The sequence below is a fragment of the Solanum pennellii genome, chromosome 1 (assembly GCF_001406875.1).
Source record: "Solanum pennellii chromosome 1, SPENNV200".
Taxonomy (NCBI): domain Eukaryota; kingdom Viridiplantae; phylum Streptophyta; class Magnoliopsida; order Solanales; family Solanaceae; genus Solanum; species Solanum pennellii.
The window spans coordinates 50,429,779-50,456,027 of NC_028637.1; the positions used below are offsets into that span (position 1 = coordinate 50,429,779).

The 26,249-nt window shown below is 32.5% G+C and overlaps 1 protein-coding gene across 2 annotated transcripts; it reads right to left on the reverse strand.

Moving 5' to 3' along the window:
- Window positions 1–1,866: 1,866 nt before the first annotated feature.
- LOC107029954 (B3 domain-containing transcription factor VRN1-like) lies at window positions 1,867–4,044 on the reverse strand. Of its 2 annotated transcripts, XR_001458085.2 has the most exons (5): window positions 3,876–4,041; window positions 3,147–3,280; window positions 2,807–2,868; window positions 2,416–2,582; window positions 1,867–2,307 (listed from the first exon to the last, which is right to left on the reverse strand). XR_001458085.2 is itself a non-coding variant. In XM_027912729.1 (3 exons), exons 1-3 carry the CDS (start codon window positions 4,002–4,004, stop codon window positions 2,865–2,867), a joined length of 267 nt encoding a protein of 88 aa, XP_027768530.1. In that variant the 5' UTR covers window positions 4,005–4,044; the 3' UTR covers window positions 2,852–2,864. The 2 variants fall into 2 exon arrangements, 1 of the variants encoding a protein (XP_027768530.1); XM_027912729.1 differs by lacking the exons at window positions 1,867–2,307; window positions 2,416–2,582 and having other exon boundaries at window positions 2,852–2,868; window positions 3,876–4,044.
- Between the last annotated feature and the right edge of the window lie 22,205 nt (window positions 4,045–26,249).

The following is a 26,249-nucleotide window of genomic DNA, read 5'->3' on the forward strand; positions in this document are numbered from 1 at the left end:
CAAAAGAAAACCTAGAACACAGTCCAAGCACTGACGAAATGGCATCAATAGACGACGTGAATAACAACGAAGTGTGAGCAACCACCGATCCCTTGTACGCGCTTCACTCTTCCTCACTCGAGAGCGAGTAGGCGGAAAGCAGTAGTGGCATGAGCAAGCCAGGTAGTACGATGATCTTCTTTGTCTTCTTCAACCCGTCCCTTTCAAATCCTATAGAAACCCAACAACAACTTTTTCTCTTAGAGACTTTTGAATTTCAAATTCGAATTTAATCCCCATTCTCCCTCCCGATTCCCCCTCCCAAAAAAAAAAATTTCGACCTAATTCTCATTATAAATAGTTCCTCTGTTTCACCTGGTCAGGGGTTGGAAGAAATAGAGTTAAAAAGGTTGGGAAGAGGATTGAAAAAGAATTGTTGCTGATCCATTCCGTCCCCCGCCCCCCTTTTTTTTCACACCTTATTGTCATCTAAATAGCTCCTTCTTCTTCATTAGTTAGTTTGTCCATCGGAATTCTCAGAGTCATATTTCGGTGGTAAAAACTTGTTGTCGCTAACTCGTTTGTGTAAGGTCGCTACCAAGAAAAATATATTGTCTTCTTCTTCATAATGTTCCTTCCGTCTATCCTTGTATTTCAGTTTTCCCGTTGGTTGTTGTTTGTTAGTTAATGACTATGATTGATGTCGTTTCGATGTGGTACATATGTTCTTGGTGGTTTCGTTGAGTCACCATGGTATCGAGACAAAGCTTTGGTTATTTGTCGTCATCTTTCTGATGTTTTATTTAAAGTTCTGATTTGTTGATTTCCTTCATTGAATTTGTTTCGTGAATATCTTCGAATCTGTTTTATTCCGTAATACTCGACGCCATATTTTTCATTCTTTCACCTTAAGTTGAACGAACGAGCTAAGATGTCAATATTCTGAGTTCGTGTGTTGAATTAGTTGTTTGTTTCGAGTTCATATGTTGCATCTGTTATTGTCCGTTTTACTTGGTTATTTTGTCGAGCCATTATTAAGGTGTAGGCTGTATTTCCCATTCTCCAGGATCAGAATATTAGTTGGCAAAAGGTTAAAATCCATGTTAAAGTCTAGTTGCTTAAAACTTGGTCCACGAACAGGGGTTAGCAATAGATTTCTATGTTTTGTCGTCTCTCTCTCTTACTGGTGTATGCGAACTTGTTTCGTCTTAGCAATGTTCAATCGCATTGCAGTTATTTTATCGACTTGATTTAATCTATGTGTAGGAGCCTTAAAATCAATTTGTATTGAGTGGCGATTCTAAACGAAGTCTTAATAATTATTTTCCTAATAAAAGAGATTTAATTCATGTGACGAAGTAATGATTTGGATGAACTTAGGCTTGGCTCCCTCGTACTCTGGTCTACACTTCCCTTGGACCTTGTGAGTTGTTCTTTCTTTTGCCTAAATTTATCCCAAACCAAGAAGGCACTTAGAAAAAGCATGTAATGGGTACACCTTTCTGTTTTCATGCCTTAAGCATGAGATATTTTTTTCATTTCATTAATATTATCCGATCCCACGATAAGGGTTACAACTAATTAAATTACCGTATTAAGTTTCAATCACAATATAGTGACATAAGGTATAAATCTATCAAATAAAAACACTTACAAAAAGAAATAGGAAATTACCAATACAGTAGTATAACATTGCATCTTCTTCATCATATTAAATTGAACAGTAACACCAAATAGAACTATTTTGAAAGATATATCTGAGTTGATTGTGCCATTAGTGTTGCGCAACTAATCAAGCCTTTCATTAGCTAAAACAAGAAAGAGACGCATTTGATGAAGTGCAACATTTTCTTTCGTAAACAAGAAAGAGACGCATTTGATTAGGCTTTGACATATATCTTATATATTTATATCAAAAATCTGAAATACATGAAATAGAGAGAGAGTAGAGCATGCTCAGCTCTTTACAAAATAGATACTCCGTAGCTAAACAAGTGATCAAGCAATCTTTTTTTCCATTAGGATCAAGCAAGTCTGTCAATCAGAACCCTATGTCACTTCTGCGACTATATTGCACATTATTGTGCTCCCAGCTGCACGAAATATTATGACATCTACAAAGAGCTTGCCCTTTAGCACTTCAAATACACAAACATCACCGACATTTAACTTATTTTCTAGTGCGAATGCCTTCCAATCAGAACCAACTTTAGGATTTACTATTCTGATAGTGCATTTGACAGACCAAAATCCACTTCCTGGAACACGAAGCACTAGATTGCCATCATTCTCAAGGAAATACTTCCTATCAAACTTTAGCGCTATGAACTTTCAAAGGAGATGGCTAAGTAAAGTGATTTTGACATAGTGCAATGGAATATAGAAAGATTAATCAGAGCACTGCAAAGTGCATAAATATTATGGCTTGTATCTTACCAAATTAAATGGAGTAAAGACATATGATGGTTGCATAAAAAATACAATGAACGGATTCTTAGATTTAAAAGCTTTTTCTTGTTGATATGCTATACTGCTCTCTTTGTTCCTTACTGTCTTGTTCTGATCGTAAACACTCTTGGATTGTTGCTTCTGAATCCTGCCGTCTTCATTAAGATAATTATGTTATTACTGAATGAACTTAATTTATATACAACAACAATGTAAAATTTCTTTTTACCATTTCTATAAAGCTACTTTTTACAAGTAATACTTACATCAAAGCTTTATGACGTAATAAGTAACTTGATTGTGCAATTAGTTTTACAATGTTTATGCATAGAACTTAAAACTCATAGTACTAAATTAACATAGCGAAAAAGATCCTTACTTTGACCCTCTCTTGTGAACGAAGATGAAGCTGCCTTTTCTTTTCGCTGAACTGTCCATCACCTAGGTTTTCAACAAGAATGATCAACCATATCAAGAATTTTTTCTTTCAATTTTTGCCTACTTTAATATCCTCTAGGATATCTAAAAAATAATCTGATTCGGACGAATCACCTTTTTTGTGCATGGTGTTTCATGACAATGGAAGGTGTGTAAACTATTATATTCGATTTCTGCTACAGTCATATCAAATATAGTGAAATTAAACTGGGAACGAACATTATATGCAAACATCAAAAAGTGGCCACAACTTATTGAATAATAGTCACAAAAAATCGTACCATCCTTTGGTTAGCCAAATTTGACCTTCATAATGCTGCACTTCAACCTCCCATACTTCTCCAATGGGAATCTCAAGATACACAGGGCTTAACATGTTGCTGCAACATCTTTTGGCAAAGTCTTCAGGAATCCTCTGCATGCGTGCAAAGGAAATCTGGAATGATCAGTTTCATACATCTCGGAATCAAAGATAGTAAAATATAGTACTAAGAAAATCCTGCAAAATACTTGTTTAATGTATTCTTTGTTTTTCCATAACTAACTAATAAAACAAAATGCCCACACTAACTAGAACCTATGTTTCTTGAACTCTTCAAAAATATTGCCCCGCCCATGTTGGATTCTTCCAAATGCTCTGCTTTTGGAGTACCCGACATGTACTGATCGATATTTTTAAAGAGTTCGAACATAGACTACAACTAGAATAGATTTGAGAGACCAAATACAATTTCATTGTCTTATTTCAGAATATTGGGATTCCAATAAATGAACATTTGCCAAAAATAATAATTCATAAACTTGATCATTCATACTATTAGTGACTCTTTCATAAACGTTTACCGCTAAAATTGGCCTTGATTCATACAGAACTATAAGCCTAAATTTGTCATCAATCGTTTTAACTATACACACCACCATATATCTAATTTGATTCAACAAAGACACGAATAGTTGAATTTAAAAACAGAAATCAAAACGAGAAAAAGGGAGAGATTAATTGTACATACTAGACGGGTACATTGATGTTGATATAATATAATCTTGTAGAACTTTGGTTGAACAAAAATGTTGATTTTAGTAGTAGTAGAAGAAGAATTTCTTTCACCAATTTGCCAGTAGACCTTGCTAATTGTCATGTCTATTTTTGGAGTACGGAGTCTAAAGGGTACAAAATATTAACAAAAATTCCAAAACGGTATATAAAATTTTATATACCGTTTTGAAATTTTTATTAATATTTTGTACCCTTTAGGCTCCGTACTCTCTATTTTTGTGATCAAGCTACAAGATATAATAATATTATAGCGGTGACAATGATATATTTTTTGGGGTAAGGTCGTAATTAAAGATTACTGACAAGGGTGTTGCTATAAATACATTTTTTTCTTGCACCCAAAGTGCCCTCTAAAGTTAAACCACTACTAGATGGTTTCAAGAAATTACACTGCCCAAAAAAAATTTCCTTCCCAATAGAAAACACTGCCCAAGAAGTATTTATTTATATTCACTTGAATACTTTATTCACTCTCCTTCTTCCAATTTTTTGATTTTTTATTGTTGTTTATTCTTCCATTCTTGTTACTTTTCGGTATCTCTTGTTTTTAAGGGGGGGAAATAAGGTATACTAAAGTTTTTAAAAACAATCTTTAAAGTAATATTTCTTAATTTATTGATTAATAAATACCTCTACAAAAAAATAATATTTTATAATTTCAATAGTTATATTCCACGTTGAGAATAACACTACTAATTTTCATAAATTCAAAATATTTAATGAATCAATTTTTTTCTAATAAAATTATTTTTTAATAATATTTGGTTAAGAATATTATTTATATATATATATATATATATATAAACAAATATGGGACGTTGAAAGTTTGAATTGCAACGAAAATGAAATTTGGGAGCAAATTCCTTAGATAATAATCCAAAGTTTGGAAATTTGTCTTGTAATCACTTTTGTTTTGGTTAGGACCACAATATTACCAAGTTATTTTTATTTTCCTCGAAATATAAATCTAATTCCTAATGAAATGTCATGCCATGTTATTATTTTTAACAATAGAACAAAAACATTTACCTCACTCTTGAATTTTACAAAAAGTAGCCCAATTTAAAATTCACTAACATTCATTATTTATATGTAAATATTTTAAAATTAATTATAAAAAGTTATTACCTTATTTAGTTGAGTACATTATTTAATATTGTTAATATAATTTTTTTGTTAGACACAAAGAAAGAGAAGATGATGTAACACCTTTTTAAGGCCACCAATCATATTTATCTTTTTTTCTCTCCTTTATTTTTCTTTATTTTCCCCCTATTTTCTTAATTAAAATAGAATAATTGAATGTAATTAAGAAAGGAGAATGCATGATTGGAATTTGGAGTGACCTATCAATTCTTCATAATAAATAGAATAATTAATATAATAACTTACACACAATAATCTAGTTTGTTTGTTAAAAAAATCAATTTCATTAATTTTTTTATTCAATTTTTTGACTTTTTTCTTAATTTTTTCTATTGGTATAATTTATTAGAAAATCTAAAATTATTTCTTGATATTCATTTAAACAATAAAGGATGATATCCATTTTCTTGAAATAGTTTTTGCGTAACTATAGATAGTAAGAACTATTTACTCTCTTCTTTATTTATTGTTATTCCTCCATTATTTGCTTTATTAAAAGTCTTACATTCAAAACTCATTTATTCCATTTTCACTATTAATAATATTCATAACTCATTCTTTTTAAGAGTAAACGGCCAAAAACATCCTTCAATTATACCTCAAACTTAAACTATATGCTTATACTGCATAATGAACAAAAAACATCCCTTACCTATCGTAAAAAATTACAACTTACATCACTTTATTAGATTCTTTGCTGAAACTAATGGCTTCAACCAATAATTGTGACATCTCTTCTTCACCCCGGGCACTGATCAATTCATGCGTTGCACCAAATTCTACAGGTCACATAATTATCATCAATTTTCACGTTTTGGTTCTTTGTTTCTTTCCAAATAACATCATCCTCATCCCAACCAGAGGCAGAGCCAGAATTTTTGATAATGGAGTTCAAAATAGGAAGAAATAGGCACATAAAATAGTCGAAGGGGTTCGACATCTTCTACATGTACCAAAAAAATTTAACCATAAAAAAATAATATAATTTTTCGCCGAAGGGGGTTAGAATGAACTACTGGCTCCGCTATTGATCCCAATATAACTTCATCATCAAGGAAACATAAAATTTTAATCGTTGAGCATAGAGAGATCACGTATTATCCAATTAACATTGCTTTTATATTAAATTAGAGCTCACATGTTATCCAAACGGCAAGTATGAACATGATTGACAATTCGATTTTCAAAATTTTGAGAAAATAATATTTTTTTCAATGATGCCAACAAGGGTGTCGAGTTGGTTGAGAAAGATGATCCGGAATTCATAGGTGCAAAATTCCCCACATGTTTGCTTGGTTAAGCTCGTTGAATGAGACTTGCTTAGTATAGTTACATCTTTAGTGTGGTTTGGAGGTATTACATTTAAGTGAGAGTTGTATTAATACACACCTGAACCGTGAAGGATAGTGACTGCGAGCATCCTTGACAACGACAAAAAACATGTTTATTTCAATAACATTATAATTAGATTGTTCTATTCCCTCCTATATAACAATTTGATCCATCCTACATCTTTTTTCCGACCGTAAAATTGTGTGTCAAGCAATGTAGTTTGTAAGACCCATAAAATTTAACGCATATATTGGTCCATGGCCGAGGTGAAGTAAAGATGTAGCAGTTTTTGGGTGAAGTCGTTAGTTTCTTAACACACTTTAACAAAGGGATGTAAGTTGCAACTTTTGAGGATAGTTTAAGGATGTTTTTTGTTCATTATGTAGCCTAAGGATTTAGTTTAAGTTTGAGGTATAAATGAGGTATGTTTTTAGACATTTACTCCTAAATATTTAATTTAGAATTTAAAATACCTTATGCTATTCCATCATTTTATCTTTATAAATATGATCATTCTATTATTTTATAGTTGAAGTTGTAACATTCTCCCTCTCTCTCTCTCTTTCTATACACACACACACACACACATATATATATATATATATCATGCGGTATTATATTTATGTTTTATTCTTGAATTATAAAATCTACAATGAAAACCGGCTTGTGAAATTAATACCAATTATGATAAGGGTTCAAAAAATTATGACTTGATAAATCGATTTATTGGATTCATATTTTTTTGATAATAAAAGTTATAAAATGTGTTGGGGTTTATTTGTCGTGATTTCTTGTCATAAATAGGTTTTTCCTTTAAGAAAATATTAATATTTTGAATAATCTTTTTCTTGTAGAAAAGGTTTTATGATTCTATAAATATAGATTTGTTCCTTCTAACTTAATTAGCATTTACAATGTAGTCCTAGGGTTTTGAGAGTTGTGGTTATGGGTGTGATATTGTTGAGCCTCTTGTATTCTGAATCAATTAATTGTTGTTGTTTCTCTCTATATTTTGTAATCTCATATTTATAATGAATTTCTCATCTCTTTTGTGGACGTAGCCGATTGACTAAACCATGTTAAATCTGTGTTTTTTGGTGTATTTCTCGTCTGTCTTCTTACTCATGGTCATTGGAGGCTTTCTTTGCTAGCTTCCGCATTACACCTACTTATTTCGGTCCTAACAAGTGGTATCAGAGACAGGTGCAATGGTTTGTTCATGGAACCAAGTTCAAATTGGGTTTTCATCTTGGAGGGTGTAGTTCTAGCTGCAACCTTTTTAACAGTAATGAACATCTTTGTTGGAGAAATTCTTTGAGAAAGGTTCTCTGTGTCGAGACGTAGATTTGATGGAGAAAATTATGGAGAAGAGATCGAAGATCCTAAAGATTATGTGAAGAAGGTGGACAAATTTATTTTGTTAGAAAATTCAAACAAAGGGGCAGATTTGTTGTGGTTTATTGGCCCCGATTTCTTATGATAAATAGGTTTTCCCCCTTTTAGAAAAAGGTTTTAATAGTTTGAGTAATTCTTTTCTTGTAGGAAAGGTTTATGACTGTATTAATATAGGTTTGCTCCTTCTAACTTAATTATCATTCACAGTATAGACATAGGGTTTTGAGAGTTGCGATTATGGGTGAGAATATTGTGAACCTATTGTATTCTCAGTGAATTTTTTGAGGAAGTGTCATAGCCACATGGTGGGCAGGGTGTCGAATTGGACACCCTTCGTCGAAAAAATATTGTATATACAAATAAACTAATACACAAAATGATTAAATAACATATTTTTGACATCCTTAACAGAATAAACTATTATAATCAAGTGGTTTCACCTCCTTCGAATGAGGTAGTGCTTGTGTGTTTGGATCTCACTAATTCTACTTTTTGAAAAGAGCTTTTATTATCCTATTTTTGGACACTCTTTGTGAAATTTCTAGTTCCTCCACTAAGTTGAGGTTGTTTCTCTCTGTATTTTTGTACTCTCATATTTATAGTGGATTGCTCATCTCCTTTGTGGACGTAGGTCGATTGATCGAACCACATTAAATCTTTCTCTTTTGGTGTATTTCTCATTTTTTTTTACTCATGGTCTTTCGAAGTTTTCTTTGATTGCTTCCTCATTAAAAATGCTTATTACAGTCCTAACAAAATGATGTTTGTATTGTATTACTTTCTCCTTTATTTATTTAATATATTTTCTTGATATCTTTTTAGCGTGATTTTCACATTATTTGTGTAATTGTTTGTCATGACCCAGAGCGTCGTGATTGACACCCACACTAACCCTCTGGTGGGAGAACCATTACTACAACCCAAACATTTTTTAATGAAAGTTAACACATTTAAGGATACAGAAGCAGGTTTAAATGACAATATAATAAATACGGAGTGCCTATAAACTCCAAAGGTTTAACAAAACAACTAAAACTAACACGAAAGAAAAACTCCTAAAACCTAAAAGTCAATGTACCAAAACTCTACTAACGGCAAGCTTAAGAACAAAGGGTACAATCCCGAACCTAAACAAACGCCTTAAACAAATAGTAAACTTCTGATTTATCCCTGTTATGATTTGCAATTGTAAACTTCTGTGTGACACCCTAGTTACTTTTGAACCCAACATAGAAATTGCCGCAAGTTTTCCTCTTTATAAAACTTTGTTATATAATAGTCATGAGCTAAATTAGTGAAGATGCGCCTAATCCCTTGCTTCTTGATCCAACTTAGGATTAGACTCACCAGGGTAGTTAGAATTTCAGTTTCTCGAAGTGCGCGATTTGACAGTCATTTTTTAATCACCCTCCACAACATAATCAATGTCTCTTTGAGATAGTTGAGGTCATTCTTTTTTTTCCCATTTAATGGAATGTGTCCATGGTTTGTAGATTCTTTTTTTTTTCTTCATTGGATAATAACTAATAATATGTGGTCACCTTTTTCATCCACTTGTGGTAGTTTCTTATATTTTTGTTATTTATCCTTATTAAGGCTTTAGTGCTGCTCATCCACGAGCATATTTTTTACAATGCTTTAGGCATTTTCAGGTGATTTAATGTTGAAGGGGATCGAGAGAAGTTAGTATGTTTTGAAATACTTGTTTCTCTCTTTTGGTCCCTCAATCTTGTCTTAATTATATCCTTCTTTATCTTGTGGGGCTAGTGGATTTAGGTCTCGAGAAACAGAACACGATAACTATTTTAAGACAAAGGCGTTATTAAAGTAAGTGATAAGGTATATTTTTCCTCTTTTTTCCATCACGACTTATAACTATTCACATGCTAGCCTCTTCTCACCCGACGACTCTTATGAAATTTTAGGCCTCCATGTCGAAACAATTTCTCCCCAACCTTAAGATATGGAAAAGGATTAGAAAAACCTAGTTATGCGTCTATTTCTAATCCATTAAGTTGCACTCAAAAATCTGATGGAAAACTTCCATAAAAATTAAAACCTGTGATATATGTTCATGGGGAACCTACAACGAGTTTTAGCTTTTCGTATTTCGAATCGTATATCCAAAATGAGAACTTATAATATGCACTTGTTGCTAAGTACTCTTATGGGAGACCTTATATTATTAATCTCAGAAAGATTTTTACACGTAACTTAAAAATCAAAGAAGATTGCAATTTGGGACTGCTGGATCATCGTCATGTTCTGGAGAGATTATCGAATCACGAAGACTTTGTGGAGGTGTATTTAGGGCAGTAACATGGAAGTTGAAAGAACGCTTCCATGATGTTCATACTGATCAACAAGCTCTTCTGACACATGAAATGGAATTCATTGTAATAGAGGAGATAGATGGCAAAGAAATCAATCCAAATACACCTGCCATGTTTATTTTGAATCATGAGATGGCTACAACTGATTTAAATAAATCTACGGAAAACAAGGGGAAACGAGTGCTTCAAGATGGGAAGATTTATTTGAGGTGGATAATCATACTCCTTCACCTAGTAGGAGTAAGTTAAGCCCTCAAGCACTCGAATTTATTCCTACAAGTAAGACAAATGCATCTATGGAAGTCTTAGATACTTCATCTAATTTGAGTGATGCAAAAGTAAACTTGGATAATAGGGATTTCTTTCTTGACTTGGGCAGTGACATGTCTGATGGGGATGATGAAGATGATATGTTGGATATATGCTTGGATAACGTGGAAAAGGATGGCAATCTTTCACCTACACAACAAAAAAGTTGAAGCACCAAATGCAAAATGAAAACATATGAAAGACAACATAATTGGGATGGTAGGGTGAGTGAGGAATTTGTTCCAAGGCACCTACCGATGTGACTGGCAAAGAAAAATCATATGACAGTGTCAAGAACATTATCAAGATCCAACAAATCCAACAAGAAATGATGAACTATCAATCATTTTTAGAAAAATTTGAAGAAAATGAAGATAAGAAGATACTCCAGATTACTTTAGACGGGCAAACTATCTTTTTTAGTTCATACATATACCAAATGAAGTTTGAGTTGGATAACTCATCTTTATTCCTGGCTTTTATATTCTTGCATTACTTATGCATCCTAATTTGTAATATCTTCATAGTGAGGATAATAAACGCGGTGATGATCATATAATACCTAGTTTTCTCTAGTTCTTATTTTCTCCATGATTGTTAATTAGTAGAGACTTGTATCTCATTAGGAATAGTAAGGTAAGACCTATCCCCCCTTGCTTGTACTTATCCCTATTGATATCTTTTTATTTTCAATAAAAGACCGCTAGACACTCTGACAAATGCTAAATTGCTTGAAAAAAAATACTATTCACAAAGCTGCAAAATAGTATATCATTTGATATAAATAATTGACAATTAGAAAGAAAAGAGTTTAACATATATAAGCCAAAACGAACCAAGAGTAACATTCCATAACGTTTACAAAATAAAATTCTTGCTTGAGCACTTGATGAATACATATACTTGCAATTATAAGAAGACAACTTATACAGAAACCTATCTTAAATTTGATACCCTTGCAAATAAAGTGCAAGTTTGTTTGTCTTTTTTAAAAAGAAAACAAGTACAACATATGTCTAGCATCTTCCTAAGACAAAATAAAATAGCCAAAATGCAATCAAAAGAAATTGTAGCTAATTTATTGCAATCAAAGGGGTGTTGGGATCTTCTGAAACTGCAAAACATTTGCAATAGGGCCCCGAATCAACTTGAAGTGACAAGTTTAATCATTATCTATCTTGTTATATATTCGAAATGTAGTCAATCCTCCTTTTATGATAACCATACTCCTATAATACTCTATTTCCGCTCCTCATTCTACTCCTTCATTAACCAGTCTCATATTCTTCATATTGATTATGTCTATACTTCGGTGAATATCAATGGTAAAGTCTAATAAACATATTTATCAAACAAACATGATCATTAGATTTGCAGAAGAAAATAGTTAGTATGTAATGGAATGAAAAACTAGAAAATCTAAAAACGCAATTTAAAAACTATTAAACCTTACCATACAAGTAGCATGTGCCTTTTTTATAACCATTTCAAAATATGGATTGTCACCATTTAAGTTCACCAATTTGTGTCAATTGCTATAATTATTCGGACCAACTTGTTCACATCTACTATTACCTTCTTCAACCTCCTTATCTTCAACAACTTGATATAAGTATGACAACTAGTATGATATAATTCATACCACAATGTTATGGAACATTTAAGACCACAAGTTTAAAAAGTCTTATGACAACATATATTAATGTCATGACACGCAGGTTTCTTGAAATAGATATCCAAGTGCAATGTATATATGACTACTAAATGGATTAACCTTAATAGCTAATAAACCTGTTAAGATGTTTACCTACCTTGCTCAATTACATTAGCATTAGATTAAAGGTTAACTTGAATATATTCCTCGATTACATAAGCATTAGCTTGGAGGACTGGAATAACTTCCTCTTCTTCATCTAATTCAATATCTTGATCTATTTGATATTCAATTTCTGTTGTAGTATGATCATATATAGTGACATCAAAGTGAGAACTCGGGATGTATGTGAATATGAATAAGATACTGATGCTTAATGAGTAATAGGCACAGAAATCATTCCATCCTTTGGCTAGCCAAATTTGGCCTTGAGACTTTTCCACTTTAACCTCCCAGGCTTTTCCACGGGGAGGCATGGAAGAGCCTCAAGAAACACAGGGTTTAACATGTTCTTGCAATGTCTTTTGGCAAATACTACTGGAATACTCTGTGTGCAAAAGAAATTTGAATTTAGTTTCATTCAACATAATTAGTTCTTGGACAAAATCAATAATTAAGAAGGACTAAAATTACAATTGCACTAAAATAAAATTGGAAAAATGTGAACAAAACCAAGATGAACTTACGAGGCGACATAATTCATCTGAAGAAGTAATGGTTTGAATGAACTTAGGGTTGTTGGGAGAAGAGTTTACCATGATCGACGGTAGGATGGAAATTTTTTGAAGAACTTGTTTATTATATATGGGAATGTGATTCACGAGGACAATGCAATGCTTGTCTTATGAGGACTATATTGTATACCTCACTAACATGATGCCTGTGATTACTATATATTTCTTTGTTTTGGAATGAAATTTTTTTTTCTTTTTCTTTCTTTTTGACTTCTATTTAAGACTCATTCACCTAAACCTATTAATTATCAATTACTTACACTCTTTAACTAGTGAAATTTGTCGCGCTTGACGCGATTCTAGAATCATCTTTTTTTTTAGTGTATGTGCATTTTTTAAATGAAAACATATACTACACTCCCATTGGCCCTTGTAAGTAGGTTTTTCTTTTGCCTAGTTTCGTCCCAAACCAAGGAGGTAATAGATATACCTTTCAACTCTCATGTCTTAAGGTCAAGAGATTCCTTCAATTTCATTACTTCCGGTATGTCCTTCTAGGATAGAATTATCTCAATCATCAGTGTTGATACCCAAAACGCTGGTGTCAGCGAGCCACTCAACGACAGTATAGTACACTTAGAATACTAGATTTAGTAGTAGTAGTAGAAGTTCAGAAATTGGTTCTTAAAATGAGAGGAAATCCCTCAATTTATAGAAAATAAAGGGTAGTGTTAAAAGGTTCTTATTTAGCCTTACTGGAAACGTCACAAACCTTTGGAAAAGTCACAATCTTAAGGAAAGATCACAACATTTCATAAAAGTCACAACTTATCATAAAAGTTACAACTTTTTATAGAAGTCACAACTTTTCATAAAAGTCGCAACCTTTCATAAAAGTGGCAACTCTTCATTTTCCATTCACACCTTTTATAACCCAACAATCCTCTGCATAAATGGGGAATGACTCCAAGACAAAGAAATGGACAAGTATATGTACTTTACAAGCAAGAATTAATTGCATTTGGATAAGTATGCTTTCCCTTGTACTTTTCTGTACTGAACATATGTCGGATGTACTCGGTCAATCGGTAGATGCGATATCTTAGAACAGTTGATGTTTGGTGTATACCTTGACAACCACATGTCACCATATTCAAACTTTCTCTCTAGTTTGGCTTTTTTTAAGTGGATTCGATACATTATCTTTTGATTTTACTCAGTCAATTATGATAATTCCACTAGAGAGTAGTTTTCTAAAGGTATCATGTCTATGTCCTATATGATGAGACATTCTGTTATACATTTTGCTCCATGCCCTACCTATTTCATCTTGAATATCGAAGTGTATGCATACTAATGCCAATGGTTTGTGTCATGACCCGAAACTACACCCAGGACGTGGCTGGCACTAGAAGACCATTGTTGGTCCCCCAACCGAACCCTCATCTTGGCTGGCTACAAGCAGAAGACTAACTTAAGCATACTAAAGCTTAAAAACTGAAAAAAAGTCATGAGACTGAAATAGAAATCTTTAGCTCAAATGAAAATCTTTGAATAAAATAATGTATTTAACTCGCCATATAATAGGCAACTTAAGTCTTTAAGACATTCAATAAAGTAAATGAATAATACAGACTCCTCAACTATAATGACTATCTATATAGCCTCTAACTGACAAGGATGGAAGTGCGGACAAGACCCACGACATCCTAACTAAACTAAAAAGTAAATGATATCCTCCGAAAGTAAGGAGGTTCACCATAGCTAGCTCTAATTCCCGGATGTATCAAAGAAGCTCTTATTGATGAAACTGAATACTTGTGTCTGCATCATCAAAATATGCAGGACAAATGTCTCAGTACGTGGAACCTACAAGCATGTAAGGGGAATTCTAAAGCATAACATAATCTTGAACTTGATAAAAATGGAAATATACTTACCTCTTTTCAAACTTACTCAACTCAAGGAATACTCAAGGATACTCAAATCTACTCAAACTTACTCAACTCAGAAGTACTCAAAGATAAGATACTCAACTCACATATTAGATACTCAACTCAAAGATTAGATACTTAACTTCAAAGATATAATGTTCGACTCTAGGAACTCAACTTAATATAAAGCAAGAATACACATGCAATATATAGAAATCATTACAAAACATTAAAAGCAACTTAGTTTTCTAATGAAAATGCAATAACAAACTAAAATTTACTTATATAATAAAGTAATATAATATATGTGGTAGATTCTCTAACCGACAAGCATCACTTAAGAGCTATAGTGATGATACAACACTTCATATTATGCTTCCAAGGACCATCCTATATCTTGCCATGAGTGTAGTACCTAACTTAACTTAGTGGATCACTAGTCTATTGTGAACAGGATTCATCCAAAAGGTATGATCCATTTCTACCCATGGTTGCTACATGATTTTATAGAGACGTGAGTTATCTGATCTCATGCTCGTCCCCAATTCGGTGCTCAATACTACTCCCAAAATATACTAGCTCTTATGTTTTAGAAAAATACTTCTTCTGTGATTTGAGATTAGTGCTCAAAAACATAGCTCAAAGGCTATCTTGAAAATCTCTGTTTGTCTTCTTGTTTTATTTAGAAAGTTATTACTCTTTTCTGAAAACTAGCCCGAAGGCTCTTTGGAAATCTCAGTTTCTGTTCTTATTTAAATGTTAAAGCATTTTAAATCTCTTCTAGAATAATTAGTGCCCATATACTTTTGAAGAAATGAACTTCAACTTTAATCTTTCACAACTCAATGCTCGTCTATAAAACAAGGTTTAAAACAATTTTTAAAAAGAATTCTTAAAACAGGGTTCATGTCGAGTTATGAACATGAACGACTCAATTCAAGGTTTTCAATAACCATTCATAGAACTCAATACTTTGAACTCAACAATTCCAAAACTTAAGGAGTCAATGATACTACTCATCTCAAGAATGCTCGCTTGGATGTTTCATGAAAAATTATGGGCATGACCTACTTAACTCAAGGACTCAAGCTCGACCGATAAGGTTCATGCGGAATTATAGACACGAACTACTTAACTCAAGGACTCAAGCTCGACTCATAGGGTTCATGCGAAATAATGGGCATGAACTACTAAACTCAAGGACTTAATGGGTAATATATTATAATCACATGGTTAGGAGTTGATCCAAAGAGGGATTAGGAACTTGACACTTAAAAGCTTAGAACTTGAAGATACCACTTCTTTGAAAGATGCTCAACTTAAGAATTTCATGTTTAATTATGGGAATGAAACAACTCGACTCGAAGATCTACATAACTATATGGAACTCATGTATATGACTCTTCTTATTCTTTGAATTACGTCCTAAAAACTTAGCTCAAATTAATAGTTTATCTAAAAGGATTCACAATTGAACTCAAAGACTTTTTTGAACTCTACTCTTTAACTCTCTTGAATGTCAATTATAAATTTAAGAGTTATGGTTTATAATATGAAGGATATTAATAACAATATAGCAATTTGATTATTAGTAATAGAACTTTTAAAAGAACCATGAACTCAAAATCAACTTATATCAACAATATTTAAATTTAGGGGTAGAATCCTAAATTATTCTTTTACAGATCTGAAAGTATATGTAGGGCGTGAGGACGAACTAGTCCAACACTATGATAGACTCAAATACCTAGATGAAAAATATTCTTGAAGAATCTGTAAGAATCTTGAAGAAGAACTTGATTCGATGTCTTGAAACCCTAGCTAGAAGGTAAACAATCAAGAAAACCTTTCTTGAGATTCTTGAATTAGTTTCTTGAAATCTCTATGACAAAGGATTATGATTTTCATTAGTGAACATGAAAATCTGATTGTTTTTAGACTTTTATTAGTCAATAATTTCGTTTATAGTTTTCTTGAAGGTAAAAAGAAAAAAAACAACTATTTTTAGTATTTTCCCCTTGGCTAATTCATAACAACACTGTATAGGTTACTAAACTAGTCATAATGTTCTACTAAGAAATTGAATTGACGCAAAATATGTAGCGTTGGAAAGTAGATTCAATTACCTTTAATTGGATAGTTATGGCGCACATAATTCTAAATACTCTATGAGATATGGTCGTTTAAAGTTAACCGAAGTAGAATCTTAAATCAAAATTTAATAAAACTTCAAGAACTTATCAACAACTTAAATCCTTAAATTTCAAGAACGAAATTACGCTGAATAAATCATGATTGGCGTGGGTAAACTAATACAACACTATGGAAGCTTACATACCTCAAAGAACTAGGTTCTTGGCGAAAATCTTGAATTTCTTGAACGAACGTTTTGATCCTTTCCTTATTTGCTCTCTTTTCTCTTTTATTCTCTTCTTGAACTATCAACTAAAACTCTAGGCGTACATTAAGATTATAAAACTGAACCCAAAAGGACTAGACCCTTAAAACCTTACTAAAAAAGAATTAAATCTTATTGGGTAAGGAAAATACCAAATACCCCTCACTATTTTCGGCTAACTTTTCTTAACTTGACAACCTAACTTGAAAATGTCATGTCTCACTCATCTGAACTTGAAACTTAGAAAACTTGGTAGCCTTGGAAAGATGAATCAAAGATCTTTTCTATGGTATCTTGTAGCACACCTAACTCATCTTGTGCTAGGAATTATTGGCATTTCAAGCTGACCGAAAACTCATACTTAGCTTAACCCTCCAAAATTTCAGATTTTACTATTTCCAATTTAGTTCTTTTATAACTCAAGGTGATACATCTAGTGACCTTTACACTTAAGAAATTTTTAATTCCTTTATAAAATCTCACTCACTACGAAGAACAGTTCAAGTCTTAGGTCAAATATTTTACGGGTTGTTATTTTTTTGGCCAAAAAAGAATATCTATCAATAAATTTTGGAGTCTTTCAACTTATTCACCGACCTTATCTAGAGCACCTAGCTCAAATATCATTGTAGAGCTAGAAATACATGTCGCTTTTGAAATATTTCCAAGTGAGTACTCCTCTACCAAGAGTATATACATATCCACTTGTGGATTTTACTTCATTTGTCTGGTGATCCAATTTGCATTAATATATCCTTTCAGTAGTTTTCGATATTGTTATAATGCAAGATATATTTTAAGCATTTTTTAAATACTCTAAAACTCAATTTATTGCCATCTAATGAGTTCGATTGGGATAACTTCTGAACCAACTCATTTCATTTATAGCAAATGACATATTTGATCGGCACACTTTGTGATATACATCATTCTTCTCAATACGCTAGCACAATCCAATTGTGAGTCACTTTCGTCTTCACTCTTTTGAAATGCAAAGATCACATTTATTGGAGACTTGATAATATTAAAATCCAGATATTTGAACTAGCTAAGTACCTTTTCAATGCAATGAGACCATGAAAATGCAAAACATTATGGAGTTCTAAGGATTCTTATACATAAGATCGCATCAACAACTCCAAAATAAAAAAATTCCAAACCTGTTTTCTACCATACGTTTAGTAGAATTTATGTCATTAGTGTCTCTATTGATGATCAACATATGACCAATACAAAAACAAACAATGACCTATGGGAACACATTTATCCCTTCCATCATTCTTAAATCCATTTGCCAACATGGTTTGTACAAATTTCTTATGTCATTGTTTGCATGCTTGTTTTAATCCATAATGTGACATAACAAGTTCGCACCCTTTCTTTTATTTACCAGGAACCATAAAACCCTCGGGTTGTTCCATGTAAATTTCGTCCTCTAATTCTCTTCTTAAGTGTAACACTTCGGAAGTCCATGACTTGGTCTAGAGCCTCACATGATGAACTAAGGTCTAAAACAATGTTTCTAAGCCTAAACTAATATGTTGAAACTAATTAGGAAGTGTTACAGTGAAAACATTAAGAAACGAGCATGACGTCCGGAGAATTGAGAAATGTGTGCTAGTGTGCCTTGGCATGTTTCGTGGGGTTTTAAGAGTCGGAATTTAGTGAAATTTGGTTTAAAATGTTAAATATATAGAAGAATTATGAACATGAATGACTCAATTCAAAGTTTTCAATAACCATTCATAGAACTCCATACTTAGAACTCAACAATTCCAAAACTCAAGGAGTCATGATACTACTCATCTCAAGAATGCTCAACTCGGAGGGTTCATGAAGAATTATGGGCATGAACTACTTAATTCAAGGACTCAAGCTCGACTCATAGGGTTCATGCAGAATTATGTACATGAAATATTTAACTCAAGGACTCAAGCTCGACTCATAGGGTTCATATGGAATAATGGGCATGAAATACTCAACTAAAAGACTTAATGGGTAATATGCAATAGTCACATGGTTAGGAGTAAATCTCAAAGAGGTATTAGGAACTTGACACTTAAAGACTTAGAACGTGAAGATACTACTTCATTAAATGATGCTCCACTTACGAAGTTCGTGTTAAATTATGGGCATGAAACAACTCGACTCAAAGGTCTACATAACTCCATGGAACTCATCTATATGAATCTTGTTATTCTTTGACTTACATCCTCAAAACATAGCTCAAATTGATAGTTGATCTCAGAACATTTACCATTGAACTCAAAGACTTTCTTGAACTCTACTCTTTAACTCTATTAAATGTGAATTATAAATTAAAAAGTTATGGTTTATAAAATGAAGGATCTCAATAACAATATAACAATTTCACAATTAGGAATAGAACTTTTAAAAGAAACATGAACTCAAGAACTCAAAATCAATTTATCTCAACTATATTCAAATTTAGGGGTAGAATCATAAATTATTTTTTTACTGATATGAAAGTAGATGTAGGGTGTGAGGATGAACTAGTCCAACATTATGATAGGCTTAAATACCTAGAAGAACAACATTCATGAAGAATCTGTAAGAATTGTGAAGAAGAATTTCATTACAAGCCTTGAAACCTTAGCTACAAGGTAAACAATCAAGAAAATCTTTCTTGAAATTCTTGAATTAGTTTCTTGAAATCTTTATGACCAAGGATTATGATTTTCATTAGTGAACATGAAAATCTGATTGTTTTAAGACTTTTATTAGTCAATAATTTTGTTTATGGTTTTCTTGAAGGTAAAAATAAAAAAATAACTATTTTAATATTTTCCCGTTGGCTAATTCATAACAGCACTGTATAGGTTATTAAACTAGTCATAAAGTTTTAGTCATAAATTAAATTGACATTAAATTAGTGGCGTTGGTAAGTACATTCCATTAACTTTAATTAGATAGGTTATGGCACACGTAATTCTTAATATTTTGAGAGATATGGTCATTTAAAGTTGACTCAAGTAGAATCTTACATCAAAATTTAATAAAACTTCAAGAACACTTATCAAGAACTTATCAACAACTAAAATCCCTAAATTTCAAGAACGAAATTACGCTGAATAAATCATGATTGGCGTGTGGGTGAACGAACCCAACACTATGGAATGTTACATACCTCAAAGAACTAGGTTCTTGGCGAAATCTTGAATTTCTTGTACGAACGCTTTGATCCTTTCTTCCTTTCTCCTCTTTTCTCTTTTTTCTCTTCTTGAAGTCTCAACTAAAACTCTAGGTGTATATTACGATTATAAAACTAAACCTAAAAGGATTAGATCCTTAAAACCTTACTAAAAATGAATTAAATCTTATTAGATAAGAAAAAGACCAAAATACCCTTCACTATTTTCAGCTAACTTTCCTTAACAAGACAACCTAACTTGAAAAGGTTATATCTCACTCATCGGAATTTAAAACTTAGCAAACTTGGTAGAGTTGTAAAGATAAATCAAAGATCTTTCATATGGTATCTTGTAGCACACATAACTCATCTTGTGTTAGGAATTATGGTCATTTCAAGTTGACCAAAAACTCATACTTAGCTTAACCCTCAAAAATTTCATATTTCGATATTTCCAATTTAGTTCTTTTAGAACTCAAGGTAATGCATCTATTGACCTTATAACATAAGAATTTTTTAATTGCTTGATAAAATCTCACTCCCTACGAAGAACGGTTCGAGTATTAGCTCAAAAATTTTACTCGGTGTTAGTGTTTGGGTAAAAAAAGAATATCTATCAAGAAATTCCGTAGTCTTTCAACTTATTCACCGACCTTTTCTAGAGCACCTAGCTCAAAGATCATTGTAGATAGCAATAAATGTCGCTTTTGAAATATTTTCAAGAGACTACTCCTCTACCAAGAGAAAATACATTTATTTCATTTGTCCGGTGATCTAATTTGCACAATATATCCTTTCAATACTGTTGATATTACTATAGTGCAAGATATAGTTTTAAGTATTTTTTTGATTAGTCCAAAACTCAATTTATTGCCATCTAGTGAGTTCGATTGGGATCATTTCTGAATCGACTCAGTTCATTAATAGAAATGATATATCTTGTTGCGCACACTTCGTGATATACATCATTTTCCCAATATGCTAGCACAATCCAATTGTGAATCACTTTCGTGTTCACTCTTTTGATATGCAAAAGCTCGCATTTATTAGAGACTTGACAATATTGAAATCAAAATATTTGAACTAGTGAAGTACCTTTTCAATGCAATGAGACCATGAAAATGCAAAAGATTATGGAGTTCTAAGGATTCTTATACCTAAGATTGCATCAGCAACTCCAAGATATTTCATTTCAAACTTTTTTTCTAGCATACATTTAGTAGCATTTATGTCATTAGTGTCTCTATAGATGATCAACATATCACCAATATTCAAACAAACAATGACCTATGTGAACACATTTATCACTTCAATCATTCTTAAACCCATTTGCCAACATGGTTTGGTAAAACTTCTTATGTCATTGTTTGCGTGATTGTTTTAGTCCATAATTTGACTTAACAATTTCACACACTTTCTTTTATTTACCATGAATCCTATAACTCTCGGGCTGTTCCATGTAAATTTATTCCTCCAATTCTCCGCTTAAGTGTAACATTCCGAAAGTCCATGACTTGGTCCATAACTTGGTCTAGAGCCTCACATGATGAACTAAGGTATAAAACAATGTTTCTAATCCTAAAACAATATTTTGAAACTAATTAGGAAGTGTTAGAGTCAAAACATTAAGAAACAACCATGACGTCCGGAGAATTGTGAAATGTGTGCTAGTTTGCCTTGTCATGTTTCATGGGGTTTTAAGAGTCAGAATTTAGTGAAATTTGGTATAAAGGGGTTAAATATATAGAAGAGTGTGGTTAGGGTATCAAAATGTGGGTACGAATCCCCAAGGACCACCCTAAAGGTCCTTGGAGAGGACCCCTCCATTTGACCCAAAACTGTAATTTTGGACTGTGTGCAACCACGAGCAAAACGATGAGCAGTCATTTGATCGACGCTCCGTTAATGGATTCATAGGTTGACACTTAGAATATTTTTCAAAAGGTTCAGAAAACCAGTCTCTGTCCCAAACGACGCCCATGCAGGACAGGCCGTCGATGGGACTACGGGAGGTCAATGGGTTTTGTTGGTTGGGGGTTAAGTCAACCGCCAAGTTTTATTTAGGGAGTTAAATTTATTAATTAGTTAGGTGATTAATAAAGGGTTAAGGGGTGACTAAAATAAGTTAATTAAGGAATATATAAGCTACCCTAAGTCTAAAACCAACTTAGCACCCCATGATTCCCAAACCCATTTCTCTCCAACTTCTCTCTTCTTTCTCTCTCTATTGCAAGACCCCATTGAATACCAACTCCAAGATTAATTAGGGCTTCAAGACGCAATATTTTCTCCATCAGACTTCAAGGAATATTAAGGTATGTTAGTGATTCACTCTTGGGATCTCTTTCCCCTTGAGTCTCTTTAAAATTGGTTTCCAATGAAGTCTAAAAGTTGGGTTTTCTTCCAATTTCATAATTGATCTTTCAAATTGATTTATTATTAGTTTCATTTGATTATTATTGGTATATTATTATTAGATATTGGTTAATTGTTTTAGTTCTTATCTTTGACATAGTTCTATGAAAGAATTCATGATTGAACTTTTTTCCCTTAACCTTAAGTTATGCATTGAGGTTGAATTGATTACTGACGATACAATTGACTTAGTTCTTGTATAGATTAATATTATATGATGTTCTAAGTGAATTTGTGGATGAATATTATTGTATTTATGGTAATATACTGAAGGAGGTCTATGATGGCTATGTGGTAAGACCTTATGATCATGGTTTCTTTACTTCAATATTGATGGATTATTCTTGATTATGATATTCAATTGAAGTATTATATGTGATAATATTAGTAAGATGATGATATGCTGAATGTGATGAAATGTCTTAAATGTGTGAATTGTGAGATCATGTTAAGGATATGATAATACGAGGTTGAATGTGAATCACTTGTGTGTCTTACTATGATATGACTATGATATGTTGATCTCACAAATGAAGGGTTGTATTGGAAGGAAATTCTCATGCAATACCTAATGAGATAATGACATGATATACAAGGGTTTAGTCACCTATGGCCTATACTAAGATATGATGATTAAGAAAGGCTTAAAGACATTCCAAAAAAGGGACTTCAGCTTAGTACTGAGTGAACTTGAAAATGAGAGGTGTTAATCCCCAACGGAAGGGATTTTTACCAATGTTCTCATGAGACTCCAATGCTATTGGGAATGTGGAGGGTTGATGACATATCTCCTAGTTCCTTAACTATGTTGGCCTCATACTAGCTAGTGGATCCACCTGGAATGTTATGTTCACGTTTTGGTTCTACCTTAGCAAGTATACCACCTATCTTTGGTGTAGGGTTTCATGACACCGGATTCCATGTTTAGCTAACATGGTCTATTATCGGTTAAGGCGAATGTTCCCGAAAGTAAAATGAATGAATGAAAGTAATAAAGTCAGCACTAACTAGGGTGACTTAAGGGGTTTTATTTAGTGTAGGTAGGGGTATGTGACTCTACTTATACATGGCACAAGTTGACCTAAAGGGAAGTCCTAAGGGGTTGTTCTTCTGTACTTATGATATGAATGAAATGCAATTGTTGACTTTATATGATATTGACCTTAGATGATACTAACTATATGTAATGAACATGATATTGGTTTAAGTTGATGTACATGATGATGAAAATGCATGATATGGAGATATATGAAATGTAGACATTGCTTATGGTCCTTTGCTTAGTTTACTTAATTATGTGAGGTTATGGGGCTTCACATAGGCATTGCACTTGTAGGCTTGGGAAGAGGTTGTGAGTAAGGGTCTTATATGTTTTGATGTTATGAACTCTAGTACATGAATTGTTCTTGTGACTTTATGTTAGAGTTGTTATGTTGATATGATCTTAATAAGATGTTATTCATTTTGTTAGGATATTATGCTAATGTTGGTATGTGTTGATATGAACTAATCTTAAGTGATATAATGATTATTGACTTGTATATGATCTTATATGTGGATAAAGGCTTTTGAAAGTGACTTAGCATGGTTTTGAACGAAATGTCATTTTAAGCATGATTTCAATGGTTTTACTTGCATATGTTTCCATACTTAGTACATGTGGTTGTACTAACCCATATTATTTCCATTTTCCCAAACAATGTAGGTTTAGGGCCATTGAAGTTTCAAGGTCACGTTGCAAGAATACTTGACTTTTCTCCAAGTATTTTGGTAGGTCCTCAATGTTCCGAGGATGATTCCACCTCTCTATCTTAGTCGTATTGCTTATGTCTATAGACAATTGTTTTCTTCTCTAATTCTGAAGACTATTGTTGTAAACCTATATATGGCGTATTGTATTGATGTAAGGTCTATGACAAATGTTGTAATACTGTTAGATGGTTTAATGTGAGACGATATTATTAGACTATATCATATGTGTGAGTCATGTTGCCTAAACGAGAAGTCTATGTAAGCTTCATAAGCGAGAAATCTTTGTAAACTCCATATATTATATGTGAGTGGTCTATGTATACCTCAATATGTAAAAGTTTTTATTTTTCTGCATTTTTGACCTATTATACGTTATGACGAATGCTAAGAGCTAGTCCAAGTCCTCTTCGAGGATGAAGACGTCGGTTATGTCTAGGGGGTGCTCCTCGGTCGTGACATTAAGAGAGTTGTTTTCATATCCATTTAATGAATATGGAGGTCATATACCACAGCTAACACAATTAACAGCCAATTGAAATGACATTCTAGTTATTGGTGAATATGTGTCAAAAAGATCAATACCTTGTTTTTGTCTAAAACCTTTGACAAAAAGTCTTGCTTTGTGTTTGTAAAGAGTTCCATTGACTTTCATTTTCCTTTTGAGTATTCAATTTGAACTCAAAGGTTTATTTCCTAGATGAAGATCAACCAACTTCAAATAGAATTGCTCGATATTGAACCAATCACACTATTGATACCATCTATCCAAAAGGATGAGTCTACAGAAGACACAAGAAATGTTACAAAATCATATTCTAAGGAAGTAGATATACTTTGACATTTACTAAGCCTTCGAATCTCTTTGTTAAGTACATTCTCCTCGTTTTCTTCCCAATGTCATTTACACCTTTCACTAGCTATTCAAGCCTAAGTTTACTGTCCATAGTATTAGGTCATATTTTAATCATTTTAGGAATTGGAACCTGGACTTTAGATAGACACACCCACACTTTAAAATATTTCAAGTTGTATTTCCTTCTTTTCCGTGTCTCATATGGAATAGATTGTGTCCTGAACAAACAAAATTGTTTTCTTTCCAAAAAGACGAAACTTTTTGTTGTTCCCTTTTGCAGTAATGATTATTCCTCCACACAAATTCTGTGGTAAACCTTAACATATAATAATGCATCCATCATTTCTTTCAACGTTCGGTTTTTCATTAGATTGAGGTGAATAGTGCAGCAATTTGATGGATACTTCCACTTTCCAAACATATTTCTTCAAAAGGAAATTTATACTCTCCATCCTTGTCACTTCTTATCTTTTTCCCAACTGATTTTCAACTTAGATATTATATTATTTAGACATTTCTAATGTTTCATCCTTAACATTCAGCAAATAGACCTAGTCATTTCGAATGAAATTGTCAAAGAAAGTTATGAGATACTTTTTTCCATCATGAGATGGTGTTGACTTCATATCACAAATGTCAGTGTAAATCAACTATAAGGGATTAGAATTTTTTTCAACAGTTTTATAAGAATGCTTAGCATACTTAGATTCCTCATAGACATGACATTTTTATTTATTGCACTGAAAGTTAGACAAACTTCTAAGTCGATCAATTTTCCTTATAAGATTTTGTAATTGACATGCCCCAAGTGTTCATGTCACAAACTTTGACTCAAGAAAGTAAGAACAAATAAAAATATTGAGTTCTAAAAGCTCTTCGCGAGGTAGCCTTTTTCTCACTAACATTTTGTTCCTATTTCATACAATGTTGTCTTACAATGTTGTGTGATACAAACATTGTTTAGAGTCATTACCTTGTCAA

Coding starts and splice junctions, on each gene's coding strand:
- LOC107029954 (XM_027912729.1), bottom strand. CDS start 4,004: ATGACAATTAGCAAGGTCTACTGGCAAATTGGTGAAAGAAATTCTTCT. Junction 3,281..3,875: donor AACATCAATGTACCCGTCTA/GTATGTACAATT, acceptor GCACGCATGCAG/AGGATTCCTGAAGACTTTGC.